The 21359-nt window shown below is 39.7% G+C and overlaps 1 protein-coding gene across 1 annotated transcript in view; it reads left to right on the top strand.

Moving 5' to 3' along the window:
* Tyr (tyrosinase) overlaps window positions 1-21359 on the top strand; it is an 86563-nt gene that overhangs the window by 8863 nt on the left and 56341 nt on the right. Inside the window, exon 2 of the mRNA XM_055623585.1 lies at window positions 1535-1751. Within this exon, the coding sequence (XP_055479560.1) occupies window positions 1535-1751 (217 nt within the window). The remainder of the gene's footprint in view (window positions 1-1534; window positions 1752-21359) is intronic.

Here is a 21359-nt window from a genome sequence, read left to right as displayed (position 1 = left end):
CCAAGTGCATAAGTACCCCTTATTCACTCCGAATAAATGGGCACAAGCGGTTTCACCAGCTATCATATGAGAGTTGCTGTTTCTGAGCTAAAAGACTGTGACACTTGAAGAGCTGCTTCGGAGAGGGACTTCTCTGAGTAGTTACCACTGGACCTGGACCCTCGGACCAGCCCACCTGGCTAGCCTTCGTTTCTTCCTTCAGTGCCTGGACGCTAAGAGTTGTAACTTCAGGGATGGACTTCTCCCTCTTTTCCGGACCAAAGAGCTGTGACGCTGAGAACCTTGAAGAAGGACTTCCTCCTTCCACATTGCCCTCCTGACCGTGATTCTGCGGAACCCAGCCATTCTGGGCTCTGCTTCATCCCTTCCAGCCGGGGTGCAGCCAGAGGCGCTTAGACACCCGTGAGGGAAGAATCAGGGCAAGGAACCACAAGGCTCGGTGGATAAAATATTTGCAATGCAAGCATAAGAACTGGGGATCAGCTAACCAGCATCCCTTAATCTCTGAGTGGGAGTAGTAGCTTCCTGTTAGTATCCTAGTGCTTGGAAACCAGAGCAAGCCAGCTAACCAAACTAGCCAGACTAGTATTGTTCCAGTCATGGATGCCTTAATGTATATCACACTGAGTGACTGAGAAAGACACACAATATCAACCTCTGACCTCCATATGCATACAAACATTTTTATGTGCAAGTACCCCCGCAGACACACATGAACCTTTGTTCATGCAAACACACACTTGTGGGCATGTCACAGCCATAAAAATAAATAAACAAATAACTGCACAAAGTACGGAAAAACATGACTTATGATGAAAACACTGTCTTTTAGCTTCAAGCTGCAACCTACTTTCTTTGATTATAAGTTTACTTAGTAACGTGGAAAGTAGTACCACATGGTTTAAACAAAACATTCCATGTAAATGGCTCCTCTGAAAATTGTGAAGAATTGTGATTAAAAACTAATAATGGTCTGCCAGAGAGTCGTATAGGAATCAGGAAAACTGCTATGCTTTGAAAATTTTGTATGAAGAAGACTATGCTGTATATAAGCCAGACATTTAAAAATGGATTTGTTATGACAAACTCAAAAAACATGAAGTGGGATTATCACCAGTCCTTGGTATTCCTGATTATTGTTAATAAATGTTTCTGTTGGGTGTTTACTACTGTTCACGGGAGCACTTTTGACTTTACATGGAACAGTAACGGCCTTTCCTGTCATAACCTGAGACTTAGTGTCTCGTGTGGTGGCTGACATGTAATAGAGGTTTCACAAATTAATTGTATCTCAAGTATTTATATGAAGTACTCATTTTGATCGTGATTTGGTGCATAAGACAGTGAAAAGCTAAGTCATTAGATCGAGGGCTAGAACTCCACTTGGGACTGACACCATCTTGTCCTGCAAACTCCACTGCATCTTTTTCATCTAATTGCCAGAAAGCTGAGTGACGATAATGAAGAGTAACTTCAACATGCCCCCTTCTCTTGTCTCAGAGGTGACTCATTTAACATAAATTGTTTTTCACAGATCATTTGCAGCAGGTCAGAAGAGTACAATAGCCGTCAGGTTTTATGCGATGGAACACCGGAAGGACCACTGTTACGAAATCCTGGAAACCATGACAAAGCCAAAACCCCCAGGCTCCCATCTTCAGCAGATGTGGAATTTTGTCTGAGTTTGACCCAGTATGAAACTGGATCAATGGATAGAAATTCCAATTTCAGCTTCAGAAACACACTGGAAGGTAATATCTTTGTTTTCACTAATTTTGATTTTTTTTTTCTCCTTGTTTAAAATTTCTTCTCAGAAATTCTGGGCTCAGAGATATTTACAATTCAGAATTGTGTGCGTTGAGCAATGCTATGCTTTGCATATACCCATGCTGACAGTAAACCTAGTCAGCTCAGAATATCACACCGTACCCCAGCAGTTTAGCGATATGAAAGCAAATGATGTACTTTACCCACAATGGGAAAAAGTGGCCACAATGGGAGTTTTTCACAAAAGAAACAGTTCTAATCTCAAATGAACAAAAAAGATGGATTGTCTGAAGCCAAAAGGAAGAGACTATGGCCCAAGAATACTGATTCAGGATTCCCTGATACTTTTTTCTAACATGGTAAGAATAATATAAAGATTTACAATAACAGAACAAATAAAATTATAAATCAAGATACTTTGCAAAGTACATCAAGGAAAACAGCAGGGGAATCTAAGCTATAGGCATCTGACCCTATTGTTAGCATTTTCATTATTCAAAATAGGAGACTATTTGTGTATTGCAAATTATTTATGCAGTGTATGAAGATGTTAGGTTATGCAGAGGAAAGCAATAAATGCCTATTGATGGGCTAAAGAGAGCCCAAGATGGTTTAATTCTGAATTTGAAACATTCTGAACTGTCCTTTGTAGTTCCACAGTCTTTTTAGGAATCCTCATTCACAGAGCCAATAGTGGGCAGAGTGAGGGTGTTTCAACAAAGTGTTAGTATAAAGCAAAATAACTCTATTTCTGACACTTTTTGTAACATGGGATTATAGATACAGAACACTGGAAAAGCAACATTTTCTCAAGATCTAAATGGGCTTCTTTCTCTTTGATTTAATCAAGAGGGAAGACCCTGACTAAAATGCTCAATCCCCATCCCAAAAGGCAAAGAGGATGGACATTAGAAGAAGAAGTAAACAGAAAACAAGTTAGGAACCTGCCACAGAAGGCGCTGAAAGGCTCTGCCCTGAAGACTATCAAAGCAGATGCTGAGGCTCATGGCCAACTATTGGGCAGAGTGCATGGAGTCTTATGAAAGAAGTGGGAAATAGTTAGACCTGGAGAGGACAGGAACTCCACAAGGAAAGCAATAGAACCAGAAAATTTGAACACAGGGGTCTTTCCAGAGTCTCATACTCCAACCAAGTACCATGCATGGAGATAACCTAGAACCCCTGCATAGATGTAGCCCATGGCAATTCAGTGTCCAAGTGGGTTCCATAGTAATGGGAAGAGGAACTGCCTCTGAAATGAATTGATTGGCCTGCTCTTTGATAACCTCCCCCTGAGGGGGGAGTAGCCTTACCAGGCCACAGAAATGACAATGCAGCCACTCCTGATGAGATCTGATATAGACTAAGATCAGAAGGAAGGAGAGGGGGATCTCCCCTATCAGTGGACTTGGGGAGGGGCATGTGTGAAGAAGGAGGAGGGAAGGTGAGATTGGGAGGGGAGGAGGGAGAGGCTTATGGGGGGATACAAAGTGAATAAAGTGTTATTAATAAAAGTAAAAAAAAATATCCTAGATACTAGTTTATTTGAGGCAATTATGTTTCCTAACTGTAAGAAAGACACAATCCATGCCAATTTACGTCTATCTCCTTACATGCCAACCTCTGAACTCTCTCAGAGATGGTTTCTCACATCTCTTTTTATTCAGTAGTTTAACTTACACTCACCAGTTCATTCATATGTGATCAAAATGAATAATTTTTCTTATGCCTATCTCATTCAGTTCATTTAGCGTTGGAGAAACAACAACAACAACAAAAAAGCTTGAGCATAGGGAACCTCCAATTACCCAATCATTGGCAGTAATTATTAAGACTTCTTTAGGATCTGTCATCTAAGGGATATTGAGGACAAGTTTGGTTGCAGAGGCCTGTAAGTTTGGTAGCTCTTGAAGGGGGATCTAAGTGTAGGGATTTGAAATTCTTCAGAAGTCATCCCAGAGAGGAGCTTGGAGGGATGGGCAGATGGATTTCCCTTGGGGAGAGTAAGTGTCGGTGACATGTCAAAGCATACCAAGAGCAAGGTTTGACTCAAGTAGAATGGTACAATAAATTTCACCAGTTCATTATTGCTGATCATAAACCAAGGGCACAGTTGCCCAGGCAGACATGGCTTACCTAGCACTATGGTTTTGTAGAAATTCGAGAAAGAAAAGGAAGGAAAACATGCAGGTAGAGAGAACATCTCACCCAAGGGAGTGAAAAGTTTGGATGTAGGTTTGTGTGAATGATAAGAAGCATTTATGCCAAACAGAAGTGAAGACTCACCAATCAGCTTGTGTAGGGTGCAGGAATGTGGAGACTGGATAGTTGGGGGAGGAGAGTCCCAAAACCAGGGAAAGGGAGAGAATTCCCACTTTCCAGAATAGGCAGTAGGAGGGAAACTTAAACTGTTGATTGGCAGTATTTATCTGAATTCTATTTGACCTGAGAGGTGGGCTCAGATAGATTTCTTGTAACTTACAAGACCCCCCGTTTTTTAAGTTTGCAAAAAGGATAAACTTTAGACATATTAGCATCAACATTGTAATCTGCAATGTAATACACAATGTAGAAAAAGGCAGTAGACATACACCTTGTGTTAATAGTGTAAACATTCTTTAAGGTGAGCTCTGGACAGGTAGAAGCCTTCCCTGAAGTAAAGGGTAAAGGGTCTTCTTCCCTCTTTCCAGAAGACTGGATGTATGTAAGTCTAGAACAATGAGAACAAGTTTTATGTCTATACTTAAAGAGAAACCAAAGGAAATTTAAAATTTTGAGCTTGAAACCATGGTTGTGGATCATCTGGTAGAATGTTTTTTATTAGTTAGATTAATAAATCAGAGCTCTAGTGATAAATGTCAAAGCTCTGGACAATTAATACAATAGTGGCATAGCAAAAGGAAGAAATATGAAGCATTTTTAATCTCTTTAGGGTACCTTAAATCACCTTAGACCTTCCAACGTTCCAAACTTGCATTTACCAATCTTAAAACACTTTCTTAGACCCTCAAACATTTTCTTAGAAGGTTTTCTCCATAACTTTCATTTACCAACCTTGAAACATCTTTTTTAGACCCTCAAATAGTCATAATTTAAACTTCTGTTTCCTTAGGCCTTTTTCTATTTATCCATGAGACATAGGTGAAACTGCTGTGAGCATTCATTGTCCTTTAGCGAAAGGAATGGTAAAAAGTTACATCTGAGAACTGTTTTGTTTGTTTGTTTGTTTGTTTGTTTGTTTTTAAATCTGGTTACAAAGTAGACAGTATTTAGACCTGACAGTAGCAGCTCTAGGAGTAAGGCTTAAGGCCTGGTCTTAGCTTTCAACATAATCAGAGACCTGAGAAAAATGAACTATAAACTAAATGTGTCTATGTATTTATCTAAATGACAGAGATGACTAGTCAGTCTATAGTCCACTAGCTAGACAGTTGTCCCAGGTCTTCATGGCAACACTGGAAGACAGCCTGATCATCAGGTATAAAAGACAAGAAGTTTCTGCTCTGGAGAAAAATTATGGGTGAAATTGACCTCACTTCGTTCTTTGCAACTTGAGAAAATAACTCACAATAACTCTCTGGGTGTCCAGTTTGTCCACAGCTTAGGCAGGGCCCTAGCAGTGGGCCAGTTGGAGCAGTCTTGCCGAGTTGTTAGCATACCACAATCCAGAGTTGAAGTCATCTGCCATTGTGCCCAAACCTTCTCAGAGACCTTGGGGGAGCTACTGTTAGGATTTGGAACTTTCTGTATGATAATAATAAACTTAAATATGCTAAATGCCATATTCAGCAGATCTCTGACAAGTTTGAAGGCTAGCATATTTGAGTTAAGCAATCTATGCCTGTATTTAATTATCTGCTCTAAATTACACTTTGCAAACATAAAACAGAATGCTATGATATGTGATTATGTCATATTCTATAGGTGTTTGAAGTCCATAAGCATCTTTTTTCTTTATTAATTACACTTTATTCACTTTGTATCCCCCTGTGGTTCCCTCCCTCCTTCCGTCCCAATCCCTCCCTTCCTCCACCCTCTGCATGCATATCCCTCCCCAAGTCCACTGATAGGGGAGGATTTCTTTTCCTTCCTTCTGATCCTAGTCCATAAGCATCTTAAGTAAATCTAAATACTAAATAAAGATTGATCCTGCAATCAATAAAAAGCTTATTTTAATTAAAGACTAAGACTTTAGGTTTCATTCTTGTTAAATTGGAGCCTTAAAAAATATAAAAATAGTCCACAGAAAGAACAGGTTTTTACGATTTAGTTTATACAAAGGCCATAGCTTATAAAAGTCTAAGGCCAAACATATCTAAGGTAGTGATTTTTAACGTTTTTTAGAGTTAAAATACAGCATAATGACCAAGTTTTAACATTGTAAACAAACTAGTGTCTCTAAAGTTAATATATCTCAATTTAGAATGTCTTTGGAATCATATCACATAGTTTAAGGGTGTCTAGGCAAAAACTTTTACACAGCAACCCTGAGTTATGAGTTTCACAATCATAAATACAGTAGCACAGTATAAAACAATTTTGGAATTACATTTGAATTCATTATGGCAAATTTATTGGCCAAAAGCCAAGTGTTGGACCTAGCTCACAGGTGGTGGTGGCAGGAGAAACACTCTTCATTCCTCCAGGAACTGGTAAAGACATAGCAGCTAGACAAACATTTTAAATTAGCTTGTTAATCTGAATAGATCTTTGTAACCTTGAAATTTCAGCATCATATAAAAATATTTTGAACCAAGGTTGAATCATATATATATATATATATATATATATATATATATATATATATATATATCAGGAAATATATATGCTGTAAAAATATAACCTTGAATTTATATTAAAATCCATACCAATTCAAAATGAGACTTGTTTTATTAGTCAAAAAGGAGGAAATAAAGTAAGCAGACAGTTAATTAAAATAAGCAGAGTTAATTATCTAAAATGTTTTAAAGTTGTTTCATACCATATGGTCATCTTAAGGTTTACAGTTAAATCTTAAGATTTTTTGCAGGAGGCAAGGCTGCTCAATGTCTCCCTATCTCTTCAACATAGTACTTGAAGTCCTAGCTAGAGCAATAAGACAAATAAAGGAGATCAAGGGAATACAAATCGGAAAGGAAAAAGTCAAAGTTTCACTATTTGCAGATGATATGATAGTGTACCTCAGTGACCCCAAAAACTCAAACAGAGAACTCCTTCAGCTGATAAATACATTTAACAAAGTAGCAGGATACAAATTAACTCAAATCAGAAGCCCTCCTGTTTAAACAAGACAAAAGGGCCGAGAAAGAAATTAGGGAAACAGCAACCTTCACAATAGCCACTAATAACATAAATTACCTTAGGGTGACACTAACCAAGCAGGTGAAAGACCTGTTTGAAAAAAACTTCAAGTCTCTGAAGAAAGAAATTGAAGAAGACATCAGAAGATGGAAAGATCTCCCTATGATCATGGATTGGTAGGATTAACATAGTGAAAATGGCCATTCTGCTAAAAGCAATCTACAGATTCAATGCAATTCCCATCAAAATACCAACACAATTCTTTACAGACCTGGAAAGAAAAATTCTCAATTTCATATGGAGAAACAAAAAACCCAGAATTTCCAAAACAATCCTGTACAACAGATCCTCTGGAGGTATCTCCATCCCTGATCTCAAGTTGTACTACAGAGCAATAATAATAAAAAATTGCTTAGTACTGGCATAGAAACAGAAAGGTGGATCAATGGAACCAAACAGAAGACCCAGAAATAAATCCACACACTTTTATGAATACTTGATTATTGACAAAGAAGCCAAAAACATTCAATGGAAAAAAGACAGCATCTTCAACAAATGGTGCTGGTCCAACTGGATGTCTACTTGCAGAAAAATTAAAATAGATCCATATTTATCACCCTGCACAAAACTAAAGTCCAAATGGATCAAAGACCTCAATATAAAACCAGATACTCTAAATCGATTAGAAGAAAAAGTAGGGAAGACCCTAGAACTCATTGGCACAGGAGACAACTTCCTGAACAGAACACAATCAGCACAGGCCCTACTAGCAACAATCAATAAATGGGACCTCATGAAACTGAAAAGCTTCTGTAAAGCAAAAGATACTGTCATTAGAACAAAATGACAGCCTACATATTGGGAAAGGATCTTCACCAACCCAACATCTGACAGAGGGCTGATATCTGGAATATATAAAGAACTAAAAAAGTTAAAAGGCAATAATCCAAGTAACCCAATTAAAAAATGGGGTATGGAGCTAAACAGAGAATTCTCTGTAGAATATAGAATGGCAGAGAAACACATAAGGAGATGTTCAACATCCCTAGCCATCAGAGAGATGCAAATGAAAATGACTCTGAGATTTCACCTTACACCATTCAGAACAGCTAAGATCAAAAACTCAAGAGATAACGCATGCTGGAGAGGTTGTGGAGAAAGGGGAATCCTCCTCCATTGCTGGAGGGAATGGCAAGCGGTACAACCACTATGGAAATCAATCTGGTGCTTTCTCAGACAATTAGGAATAGTGCTACCTCAAAATCCAGCTACACCACTCCTAGGCATATAGCCAAAAGATGTTCAAGTACACAACAGGGACATTTGCTCAACCATGTTTGTAGCAGCCTTATTTGTAATAGCCAGAACCTGGAAACAACCCAGATGTCCCTCAAATGAGGAATGGATACAGAAATTGTGGTACTTTTACACAGTGGAATACTACTCAGCAATTAAAAACAAGGAAATCATTAATTTTGAAGGCAAATGGTGGGATCTAGAAAAAATCATCCTGAGTGAGGTATCCCAGAAGCAGAAAGACACACATGGTATATCCTCACTTATATAGACCTATAAGATAGGATAAACATACTAAAATATGTACACCTAAAGGAGATAAACAGGAAAGAGGTCCAGGGGTAAGATGATCAATCCCCATCTAGAATTACAAAGGGGATGGACATTGGAAATAGGAGAAAACAAGTAACAGGAGAGTAGCCTACCACAGAAGGCACCTGAGAGACTCAGCCTAGCAGTGTATCAAAGCAGATGCTGAGACTCATAACCAAGCCTTCGGCAGAGTGCAGGGAATCATATGAAGGAAGGAGAAATTAGTATATCCTAGAGGGGACAGGGAGCCCCACAAGGTCCAAATATATCTGAGCACAGGGTCTTCTGTGAGACTGTTTATCCAACCAAGGACCGTGCATAGATATAACCTACAACCCCTGCTCGGACCTAGCCCATGGTAGCTCAGTATCTAAGTGGGTGTCCTAGTAAGGGGGACAGGAAATGTTTCTGACATGAACTCATGAGTTTCCCCTCTCCCCTGAAGGAGGATCAGCCTTGCTAGGCCACAGATAAGGACATTGCTACCATCCTGAAGATACCTCATAAGCTATGGCCAGACGGAATGAGAGGAGGACACCCCCTCTCAGTGGACTCAGAAGGGGGCAGGGAGGAGATGAGGGAGTGAGAGGAGGAATGGGAGGAATGGGAGGGAAAGAGGGAGTGGGCTACAGCTGAGGTACAAGTGAATGTATACAATTATTTAAAAATTTAAAAAAATTAAATTAAAAAATAAAAGATTTTTTTGCGGGGGCGGGCAAGCAGAAAAGGAAATTAGAGAGGATTTTTTTTATTTTTAATTTTTTTATTACTGTCATTTATTACAATTTATTCTATTTGTATCCCAGCTGTGTTGCCCTCCCTCATCTCCTCCCAATTCCACCCTCTCTCTCTCTTCTCCCCTTTGCCCCTCCCCTAGTCCACTTCTATCTGACTCTAGCCTATCAGGTCTCAGCAGGACTAGCTGCATTGTCTTCCTCTGTGGCCTGGCAAGGCTGCACCTGCCAGGGAGAGGTAATCAGAGAGCCAGTTACTGAGTTCATGCCAAAGAAAGCCCCTGTTCCCTTTATTAGGGAACACACTTGGAGACTACATCTGAGCTAGGGTTTTAGGTCCAGAGTTGGAAAGTACAGTTTTAGAGATAAGAGTAGCGCTTAAAACTAGGGGAATGATTTGTATGTGGTTAGATTTTTGTGCCAGGCAATTAAGTTAAATTAATTTAAATTAAAGAGCACATACTTTTGGAATCCTGTAGGCTGGCTGTAGTAGGCGGGAAGGATGAGCAGATAGATCCACATGGGAAGAAAGCCACATGTTGGACTAAGTAGAATTTACAATCAAATTTAACAGACAAACCGTAGGAGTGGTCAGATTAATGACTGGAGCAGAGGTTGGGCTTCTGAAGGGGTCCTTCACGTAGCTGAGTGCAAAGTCACTACATCTGAGCAGCTGTGAACAGCAGGGCAGAAGGCTGTCCACGCATGTCCACGTGTGGCTGGGCCACAGGCCGAAGTGGCAGTAGAGGCAGGGAAGCCAGGCTCATATTCAGGCTACTGTGGCAGAGCTCAGTGGTGAGCAATTGTAAAAGCATCCAAGTGTCACTCCCTGAACCCAGCCCATCGGAGAGCTTGGCAGCAGCAGTGCTGTAATCTTCTGAGCAGTCACAGGCAGCTGGAGATAGGGAGGGAGAGAGGTGCGGGCAGCTTCCCCTGGATGTTTACCTCAGCACAGATAGACTGGCGAGAGTGATTGTCAGATGTGCAGGAGACAAGAGTGGCGAGCGTTGGAAATAGAGTTGAGAGAAAGTAAATCTGCTGTGGGTGGACATGGAAAGAGGTGTTCTGGTGTGTCCAGACCAGACACTACCAAGAGAGCCCCACTATTGGCACCATTGTAATAACATGTTTTAAAATGCCATGCACAACAGATCAGGCAAGAAGAGACATATTGTACGGAGATAGGGAAAGAGACAGAGAGGCCAGAGAGAGACAGTGGGAGAGCACAGGAGAAGAGAAAGAGAAGGTGTTAGGAGCCCCAAGAGGAAAAAAAAAAATCAGAGAGAGAGCAGGGAAGGAGAAAGAAACTAAGGCAGAGAGAGAGGGAGTGGGGATGGCAAAGGGTGGCCCAGATGATGGTATAGAATGCAGGTGATGACATAGGACATAAGGTAAAAAATAAGTAAAGCCACACCTTAAAGATACACTTTGGTTTCTCGTGTTAAGACTAAATTATGTTATTCTTTTACAGCAACAAAGTGCTGCTTTTTAAATGGTGATTACTATGTGCAGAACACCCTGCCAAACACCCTGTATGATGTCCCAATCATCATACAGATGTGTTCTGTATGATGCATTCTGTTGATGCCATCACTGTGCTCAGCTGAAAAAGGGATGGCTGGTCAAGACTGTTAAATAATAAGGCTATCCTTGGTCACTGACTAAGTGGTAGTCCCAAACTTGTACCTATTTTATTTTATATTTTATTTATATTATCAAGTTCAACCAATTGCATTCTGAGACCATAAATAGTCAAAAAAAAAAAAAACCTAATAATTTTATTTTACCAATGAAGACTCCAGAGCCTAATGCAGCCTGAAGCCTGCTAGCTCAGAGAGACAGAGAAATCACTCAGTTTACATTCCTACTCAGATAATGTCCTAGAAGTAAAAAGCCTTTTTAACTCACAACCAAGAAGGAAAAACTCAAAAGCCAAAAGCCAAAAGCCCCCTCTTCTTCTCGATGCTGTGTTAAATACCTTTCTTTTGATGAGCCTCCTTTCTGTTTACTCCCTGTCCGTTGGTTCCCTTCTTTGTCTCTTGACCTAGGGTTGACTTTATTTAGCTCTTGGATTAAAGGTATGTGTTAGGGCTGAGCCCAAACCACAAATACTTGTTTACAGTAAACAGAAAGCTCCTGGGTTAAGGGTGTGTGTTAGGGCTGAGCCACAGCAAACAAGAAACAGGTTTTTACAGTTCATAATCTTGGGGTTCACCACGGGATCAAATATCCTGCAACACCCATACAGTTCTTCAGTTGCCTGAGGGTGTACAATATTGTGGTAAATACAATATCAGCAGATACAGTTGCTTGGAGGGAACCTCTGAAAGGTTCCAGGATCTTGTATCACTACACAGGAAATCAGATAGACATACATGCTTAGGAGTAGAAACACAGTATATTAGAAGAGAAAGACGTCCTCTATCAGAAGTGGTCCCAAGCAGAGCAAAGGCTTGGAAGCTTAACAGCAATGGTACAAAATAATCACATTTCATGTGATTTTGGCTTACTTGTATAACATTGGCTTTTTTTTTTTCAACATGTTTTATCTGTTACACATTGGCCATTGGCCTTAGGTTATGGTGCCCAACTTTGTTTTTAGCCAATAGCCTTTTCTCTCATGTTAATTTGGCAGGTTTTGTGAAAGGATTTGTAGACCTCACTGTCTTCCCTAATATGTGTGCTGTCATAAAGAAAATTGAAATCCTTACACTTACAGGAAAATGGATGAAACTGGAAAATCATTAAGTGAAATAATTCAGATTAATAAAGACGATAACATTTTTTCATAACTTATATTTAAATCATATATTTGTGTATATTTGCAAATATGTTTATTTGTAGTTGTATATATACATGTGTAAGTCATGGAGCTGGAAAGAGAAACATAATGGAAAGGAAAAGGTATTAAAGGGAATGGTACTAGAATAAATGGAACACATTTAATAAGAAGACATGCTGGGGTTAACTAGATGAACCAAAGAAAGCAGCCCAAGAGTGCAATGAAGGAGCAGAACAAAAAAGAACGAAGTATTTATGACACACATGTATGAAGAGGACAAGATGAAAGCATTACCCTGTATGCTTACTTAACTTTTATGATTAAAAAAAAAAGTGTACAGTATCATCTCAGTTTTTCAATGTAAGAAGGCAATTCCTGGTGCCAGCAGAGCCTGTGGGCAGTAATAAAAGTACACAGGTTGGTACTCGCTATCTGAGAGAATGGCATGACTCCCTGGAGTTTGCCAGGGTTTACAAAATCTCTTCAAATGCTAACATAAGCGACCTTACAAGACAGAATGTACTCTTAAGAAAGCTTGAGTACTTCAGGATTTTTTATTTATTTATTTTTTTGTTTGTTTGTTTGGGCAAAATTTTCAACATCAATGATATTATTACTATTTTGTTGTTTTTTGTTGTTAATTAAACACAGTGAAGGCACAGAAATGGAGCAAAGGGATTCATGTATTTAAAGCCTAAAGAGAAAGAAAAATGATATAGATGTAGGCACCACAGATACTCACAACTAGTCAAAACGCAGAGAGTGACTGTGAAATGCCTATCCCAATTGGTGCATCTACAATGAAACTTGCATAATGAAGAGCCACATGACCTGCCAATGTGGAAAGGGCAAAATTTCACAAGGCCTTACTCATCGATGAAGAACCAAAGGAAAGCCACGGCTGCTGAGAGAAAGAACATCAGTCTTCCCCAGGGACAAGATGGATAATTGGTTATCCAATCCTAAGTGGTCATCCTAAAACACACGTGAACCTGAGCAACACTAATTAGACTCAGGAGATTGTGGTGTGTGTGTGTGTGTGTGTGTGTGTGTGTGTGTGTTTGTGGGATTATAGAAGAGATCATGTATGCAAGAGAAAATTGGGGGAACAGGAGAGTTGGGAAAAGAAGGGTGGAAAACTTGTAAAAACAGCACTCATCTGTGAAATTCTCAAAAAGATTAAAATTTATATTAAAAGCATTTCTTGTGAATTAGCTTGCTGAAGAGCTCAGGGTCTAAGGTAGGAAATAGCATCAGCATCAGTGAGCAGCTCCAGAGGCTGATCTTCCTGCTGATCTCAAGCACAGTCCCACCAAGCTCCAGTGGCCTTCCTGATTGATGAAATCAGCTTCCAACCACTCAAGCTGGGGTAATTCCCTTCGCTGCCTGAGTTGAGCCTTCTCTTGGCTGAATTTTCAACATCTCCTCAACATATGACTCTCCTGAGCTCTGAAACTGCCTTCCAAGGTTGTACCTCACCCTGGTGCTACAGTAAGTTAAATCATGGTCCCTGGCCTGTATTTGTTCCCTGTTCTAAGGTCTCAGCAAAGTTCAGTTTGAAACATGAACTGTTCTCTGAGTCCTGTCAAGGGACAAAATGAGATTCCTGTCTTCAACTGTCTTGTCCATCAAAGAAATAATCACTGCACTTAAGTTGAATCTCCTGTACTGTATTCAAGGCCAGTGAAGGTCCTTGGCTTGTCCGGAGAGTTAGATGGACTATCTCTTTTCACCAGGGTAACTGATGTATTATTTATTTATTTATTTATTTGTTTATCTATTCACCTTACATCCTGATTGCATACCCTCCTCTCCTCCCAGTCCCTCCCCCCACAGACCATCTCCCCTCCCATTCTCTTTTTCATGGAAGAGAGCAGTCCCCCATGGATACCAACCCATCTTAGCACATTAAGTCACAGCAGGACTAGGGGCATCCTCTCCCAGGAGACCAGACAAGGCACCCCAGAGAGATGAACAGGATCCAAACGCAGACATCAGAGTCAAAGAGATCCTCTGCTCCAGTTGTTGGGAGACCCACATGAAGACCAGCTGTGCATCTGCTACATATGTACAGGGAGCATATGACCAGTCCGTGCAATCTCTTTGGTTGGTGGTTCAGTCTCTGTGAACCCCCAAGGACCCAGGTTATTTGAGTTATGTTGGTTTTCTTGTAGAGTCCTTAATGCCTCTAGCTTCCTCAATTGTTCCTCCAACTCTTCCATAGGTCTTCCTGAGCTCTGTTTAATGTTTGGCTGTGGGTCTCTGCATCTGTTTCCATCAGCTGCTCGGTGAAGCCTCTCAGAGGAGTTACACTAGGCTCTGGTCTGCAAGCACAGCAGAGTAATAGTACTAGTGTTAGGGATTGGCTCTCTTCCATGGTGGCGGTCCCCTCCCTCTACTAGGAAACTAGACCACTTAAAGGGTGTCTTCCAGTCTCTGTGGCCTCTGCTACTAGGAGTTTCTGCTTGAGTTTCCCTCATATCCTCCCAGGAGCCAACCCAGACTTAAGCCTCCAGCTTGTCACAGAAATACCCCCACCTCAGTTTCTCTTCTCTCTACAGGCCTCCTGTCCTCTCTCTCTTCCTCTCCTCAGGTCTAATCTCCACCCTCTGAACTCTCTGTGCCTCTTCTCCTATATTGTTCCTTCTCTTGAACACCTACCTTCATCTATTCCATCTCTCCTTCAAGTGAGATATACGCATCTTTCCTTGGATCTTCCTAGTTATTTATCTTCTTCGGGTCTATGTCTTCTGGTATGCTAATGGCTAAAATCCCCTTATAAGTGAGCACATACCATGTGCATCTTTCTGGGTCTGGGTCACCTCACTCAGAATGATCTTTTCTGGTTCTATCATTTGCTACCAAATCTCATGATTTCTGTGTTTTTAATAGCTGAGTATTATTCCATTGTGTAAATGTGCCACAGTTCCTTTTTTCGGTTGAGGGACATCTAGGTTGTTTCCAGATTCTGGCATTTATGAATAAAGCTGCTATGAACACAGTTAAGCAAGTGTCCTTGTATGGTGGAGCATCTTTTGGGTATATACCCAGGAGAGTTATATTTGGATCTTGAGGTAAAAAGCAATTCCCAAATTTCTGAGAAACTACCAGATTGATCAAATTGGTTGTACAAGTTTACAATCTCACCAGCAATGGAGGAATGTTCCCCATTCTCCACATCCTCACCAGCATGTGCTGGCACTTGAAATTTTGATCTTACTTATTTCGACCAGTGTGAGATGGAATCTCAGAGTCATTTTGATTTGCATTTCCCTGATGACTAAGGAAGTTGAGTTTTTCTTTGAATGGCTGATGTTTCTCAGCCATTCAAAGTTCCTCTGTTGAGAATTCTGTTTAGTTCTGTACCCCATTTTTAGCCGGCTCTTCTTAGATCATGAGATATTGCTTCAAGCCTACCTTTATATCTAAAAATTTATACATATTATACAAAAAGAAATAAATGTATTTGTTTATTCAAAAAATAATAGAGAATGAGTTACTTTGAAGAGATTTTCAATAGAAACTAAGAATAAGTTTTGAATATAACATAGATGTTTTTCTCTTATAATATATTTAACAAGTAGATCATGATGACATCATCATATCCAAAGCAAGGAGAAAAGTCCTTCAAATAGTGCTGCTATTGCTTGGTAAAGAATCCTAATCAAGAACCTTGAAAAGTTCATACAGGTAAGGACTCATCAGGAAAGGACCTTCCCTATCCAAAAGTATAATTTGAAAAGAGGACTTCAGTTTTTCATCTCAATGAGCATGGTTACTATTAAGAAACACATAACTTGAACAGAAAATTTATGGCCCATTTTAATTTTTAGCACAGATAATAGCTTCACCTAGCTAAGAGAAATAAGATATGATAATGAAGATCAGAGCTTTGAAGCCTGGCATGTATTTGACTCACATACTAACAATGCCAAAGCTAACAGATCTAGAACAAAGCACTTGGCTTCTCTGAGTTTTCATTTTATCACCTGAAACCTCATTAAACAATATCCTTTTATTCTAGACTTACCATGAGGAACCAGAACACACAGAAACATACAATAGTATAAACCATATGGAAGAATAAAGTACAATAATACCAGTATCTTTTATAATAGTGTAGTAAAAAACTAGAAATTGTTAAATGGGGGAAGGAATATAACTCAGCAGTCGAGTGCTTGCCTGTCACAGGCTGTGCTGGGTGTACTTCTTCAAAAAACATGAATTATGTTTAAGGGTAAAGTTCTAGCATTATCATTTTAAAGATACAGAACACATGGTATGCCACTCGATTCCCTAGTTTCAGTCATTGCACAATAAGAATAGAACTTAATCTTCCCAAGTCATGGTGAGACGATGTTTAATGGTACGTGGTAGCTGAATCACTCCTGCTCAGAGAGCCAGTTGGTAGTCAGAACTTTGCAGATCTATTCTTCTTTGTTGTCTGAGACTGGCATTTTCTACAATCAGGATAAGCATTAAATACATGCTTTTCACATGGCAGTAAAAAATGAAAATTCAAATCACTGTCTTAGTTACCTTTCTGTTACTGTGAAGACACCATTACCAAGACAACTTAGAGAAGAAAGAGCATACTGGGGCCTAAGGTTGAAGAGGGCAGGTTGCCACTATTAAGGTTTTGGGATCAATGTGTAATTTAAGCTTTAATAATGAGCCTTCCACAGGGGACATCTGAAAGGCTCCACCCACTAGGGTATCGAAGGAGATATTGAGACTCATAGACAAACTTTGGGCAGAGTGCCAGAATCCTTATGGAAGAAGAGGGAGATAGAAAGACCTGGAGAGGATAAGAACTCCACAAGGAAACTAACAGAGCAAAAAACCCTGAATCCTTGGAGGCCTGCAGAGACCAAGGAATATGCATGGAGAGAACCAAAATCCTTTGCTCAGAGGAAGCCCATAGGCTGCTGAGAGTCCAAGTGTGTTCCCCAGTAAGGAGGGGGGCATGCACTGTCTCTGACATGAACTCAGTGGCAGGCTCTTTGATTACCTCTCCCTGGGGTGCAGCCTTGCCAGGCCACAGCTGAAGATGATGCAGTCAGTCCTGATGAGACCTGATAGGCTACAGTCAGATAGAAGGGAAGGAGGACCTCCCCTATCAGTGTACTAGGAGAAGGACATAGGGGGGAGAAGAAAAAGGGTGGGAGGGACTAGGAGGAGATGAGGGAGGGGCCTACAGTGAGGATACATACTGAATAAATTAAAATTTATCTATCTATCTATCTATCTATCTATCTATCTATCTATTTATTTTAAAAAAGGAGGACAGGTCCGTGACCATCATAGCAGGGAGCATACAGCAGGCAGGTACACATGGCACTAGAGCAGCACGTAAGAAGAGGGCATAGAGAGACAGAGAAAGAGAGAGACAGAGACATACAGAGAGTTGAAGTTAGCTGGGAATGTCATGAGATTTTTGAAATCTCAAAGTCCACCGTCCACCCCCCCAGTGACACACCTCTTTCCACAAAGCCACACCTCCTAATCTTTCCAAACATTTCTACCAAATTAGAACTAAGCATTCAAACACATGAGCCTAATAGGCAATCATGTTGTTCAAAAATTATTCAATATATCAAATATGAGCAGTTCTTGTTGATCAGGACTCATTTGTCCTTGTATGATGGATGCCCTCTGTACCAAAGACATGGGGACTTTAAATTCTAAAATAAACAAACAAAAAAATTACTTTGGGCTATGTGTTGTGAAATGGTTGATTCCCCACCCTTGCTTCAAAAATAATTATCATTATCATTCATACCTATTAGAGTTTTAACACAAAATATAAACTATGCCATATGTACTTGCTACCATTAATTTGACTGTAATTGAAGAGCAGGAAGGAAAAAGCAACATTAATAAAAATTTACTTACAGAGATTTTGTTTTGTTTTTATAATTTGTGTTTTTTTGGGGGGGATTGGGAGTTATTTTGTTGATGTCATCATTGTTTTATTTTGTTTTTGTAGTGACTGCTGTATAATACAGAGTGTCATAGGCTCAACAAAAACAAAAATAATTTTAAGGTATAAAAAGCTATTATAAACCTTTAAAACATTAAAAAACAAAACATTTAACAACTTAATATTAGTTTCAAAAAAAGTTAAGTAAATACATTGTCCATTATCTTTTATTGTAAGACTGAATTATCAACATGCTGATCATTTCACACAGTTATGTGAATACCATGTATTGATAACATGCTTGAAATAACAATTAATGTACAAGCACTGGAGTTGCCAAGTTCCCAGGAAACAAGCCTGACGCTTACGGAAAGAATGTAAAACCACAACTGAAGGATTATACTGAATCACTTGTCTGAGTTTATAGAGATTACCATGACTTACAATAACTAGAATTAGAAAAGACCATCTCAAAACTGAATCTGTATCAAAGTTCCCTGCAGCACTTGCTGACACATGTGCCAAGCTCCATTCTTTTTGACTGTCTTTCTCAGGGAGACTCAGAGCCTCTGAGTCTTATAGGCCATCAATGCTGCTGGGTCTGTGACAACTCTCTTGAAATCTAAAAAAAAAAAAAATCATGATTTTCACTCCAGTATATTTGCATGTTGAAAAATATTCTCCAACCACTATGCTCACTACAATGTGTGGTTCCTTGATTTGTTTTCTACAATTGAACAGTTGTATGTTAAATTAAATCAAAGATGTTTCTAGGGCGGAGGAGTTGGCTCGGAGGACAAAGCACTTACTACACAAGCCTTAGAAACTAAGTTGAGATCCCCAGGATCCACACAAGTCCAGAAGTTGTATGTCGGTAATCTCAGTACACTTGTGATGAGACGGAAGCTCACTAGGACACTAATGAATCATCTCCCTTCTACACGCAGTGGCAAACAAAATACTCTGCCGCAGACAAGTTGTTCAGGGAGGCCAGGCACACAGATTTGTTCTTTGATCTTGAAAGACTCCCGCTAGAGCCTCTCTAGACAGGGAGACCCCGCTTCCCAAGGAACAGCGAGACCAGCCTTGGGATCCAAGCCGCAAGAGGTTTATTTCGATACACGGGTACCCGGGGCGACAAAGCCTTTCAGAAGACTTGCGCGCCTTTCGGTTGGGGTGACGGGTTTTTATAGGGCTTGGGAGCAGAAGCACGGTTACAGAAGCGAGAAGCATAGTTACAGGGATCTGATTGGGCCGTTTGAACAAAGCCATAGTTAGGTCACGTACCCGAAACAGGGAAGGCAGGAAGGCAGATGTGAGCTGAGTCACGTAGCCGGTTCTTATCTTGGGTGCCCAGAGTGTTTTAGGCACCCAACCGCAGATATTCTGCTGTTGGGCGACTCCCGCCTTGCCTCTGACCCTGCGCTGCTCCAGTCTTGCAAAATAGTGTTACCAGCATTATGCTAGGGCCTTATTCTTTCAATCTAAACAGTGGTGCCCCTACTCACCCAAACACACACATACCACACACACACACACACACACACACACACACTCACACTGATTTTCTTAAGAGTAGTTCTAATAAACAAAAGTGATAATTCCATTTACAGCTTTAAGAGCACATCTTCTTTGAGAAAACTGGAAATTAGTTCTGATCTGCATTTTATTTCCATACTATAAATGATATCAATTATGAATGTATTGAAGTACCAAACCATTAAACACAACATCCTAAAATCACTGTGCCGTTTGGAAGCTCAGAATCTTCGGCTACGTGTCTTGTTAGGAGAGGAAAGTCAATCAAAGGGCCTAAGAGCTACTTAGCTCCTCACAGGCACTAACATGAATTTGTTGTCTTGTTGTCTTTCTTCATTTCTATTTTTAAGTCACTTTGAATTATTAATATAATTTAAACAATAGTGCAGGTAAAACTAAACCAAATAAATTAAGTATGCTTTGTTCTAGTGAAAATTCAGTCTTTTCACACTTCAAAACTGAACAGGCATAATCAAGGAGGTACAGCATCACCTGTGACCCTACATCCTGGAAAGAAAGGAGTCTAATTAAACAAGAAAATATACACGAAAATGCCTTTGCTTTACCTGCCGTAGGGTAGCTAACTCGTTTTCAAGAAACTATGTAGCAGCCACCTCTATTTTTTCACAGCATACATTCACACAATGAGATCTTAAAGGTAGAATTAATGTTTGTTCCTTTTTAATGTCAGAATATAGAAAAAAAAGTTCATGTGAAGTGAATAATATGATCAGAAGTAAGTATTTTGAAGAGTAAGTTTAAGTTTAGAGAACAAAGAACAGTTTACTCAATTTCAGTAAATTTCAACCCCGATTACACATTAGAATCACTTAGGGGCTTTTAAGACTCTAAGTGACTGAGTTCAATTCTAAAACAATTAAATCCAAATCTCCAGGTATCAGAGATAAACACTGATATCTAAAACAAACAAATAACCCAAACCTCTCCAGAGGAGAATTGGGAGAGAATTAAAAGAGAAAGGAAGATAGATTGACAAATTGAAACTCCCTATTGTCATTCACTTGAAACGCTCCTTAAATTTCCCAGAGGAAAGCTGCAAATGAACTTGAAGGCCTCACTCTCAATCTGTGGAGCTATTGTCGGTGCCCTTTGCAAAGAACTTTGAGCCATTTTGGCCTCTGGTGGGGCTAACATGGTCCCTACTGGCTTGTTGGATGTTAGCTCCATGGGGAATCTATGAACAAACAAATGCAATATAATGCTAACATCCCGTACCTTCCTGTAAACCAGCTGGCTTTGAAAATGGCGAGTGTACAAACACGCTCCAAGCACACAGCACAAAGATTTCTTAGGTGTGTCGGCAAGTTCACATGTAACTACTTAGGTTTTACGGAGAAGATTATCTGTTATTCTCAAGCACTGTTGGACATTTTTCTTTTAAATACAGAAGCATTTCAGACTCGGATTTTTTGAAGATAAAAAGTCAAAGTAAATTATTTGATCTCACTTTTGAGGCATTTCTGAACTATTTGAAGAAACCCAGCCTGCTATTTGGAAAAGATCACAGGTTTCCAGATGATCACACTTATGTTTAATTTGTTTGTTCTTCAAATGATAGTTTGAATTTAGACGCGTTACATAAATTCTATAAACTGGTGTTTCCTCATTAGTAAAACTGGGACAACAACAGGAATATTGTCAAATGTCAAGTAATCCTGTTACTCAAAGGAGACTATGTACATGA

Source organism: Psammomys obesus, unplaced genomic scaffold (assembly GCF_907164565.1).
Source record: "Psammomys obesus unplaced genomic scaffold, mPsaObe1.curated_primary_1811, whole genome shotgun sequence".
In the NCBI taxonomy this organism is placed as follows: Eukaryota; Metazoa; Chordata; class Mammalia; order Rodentia; family Muridae; genus Psammomys; species Psammomys obesus.
Note: the sequence above shows the minus strand (reverse complement) of the source record. Positions and strands in the feature narration are given on the sequence as shown.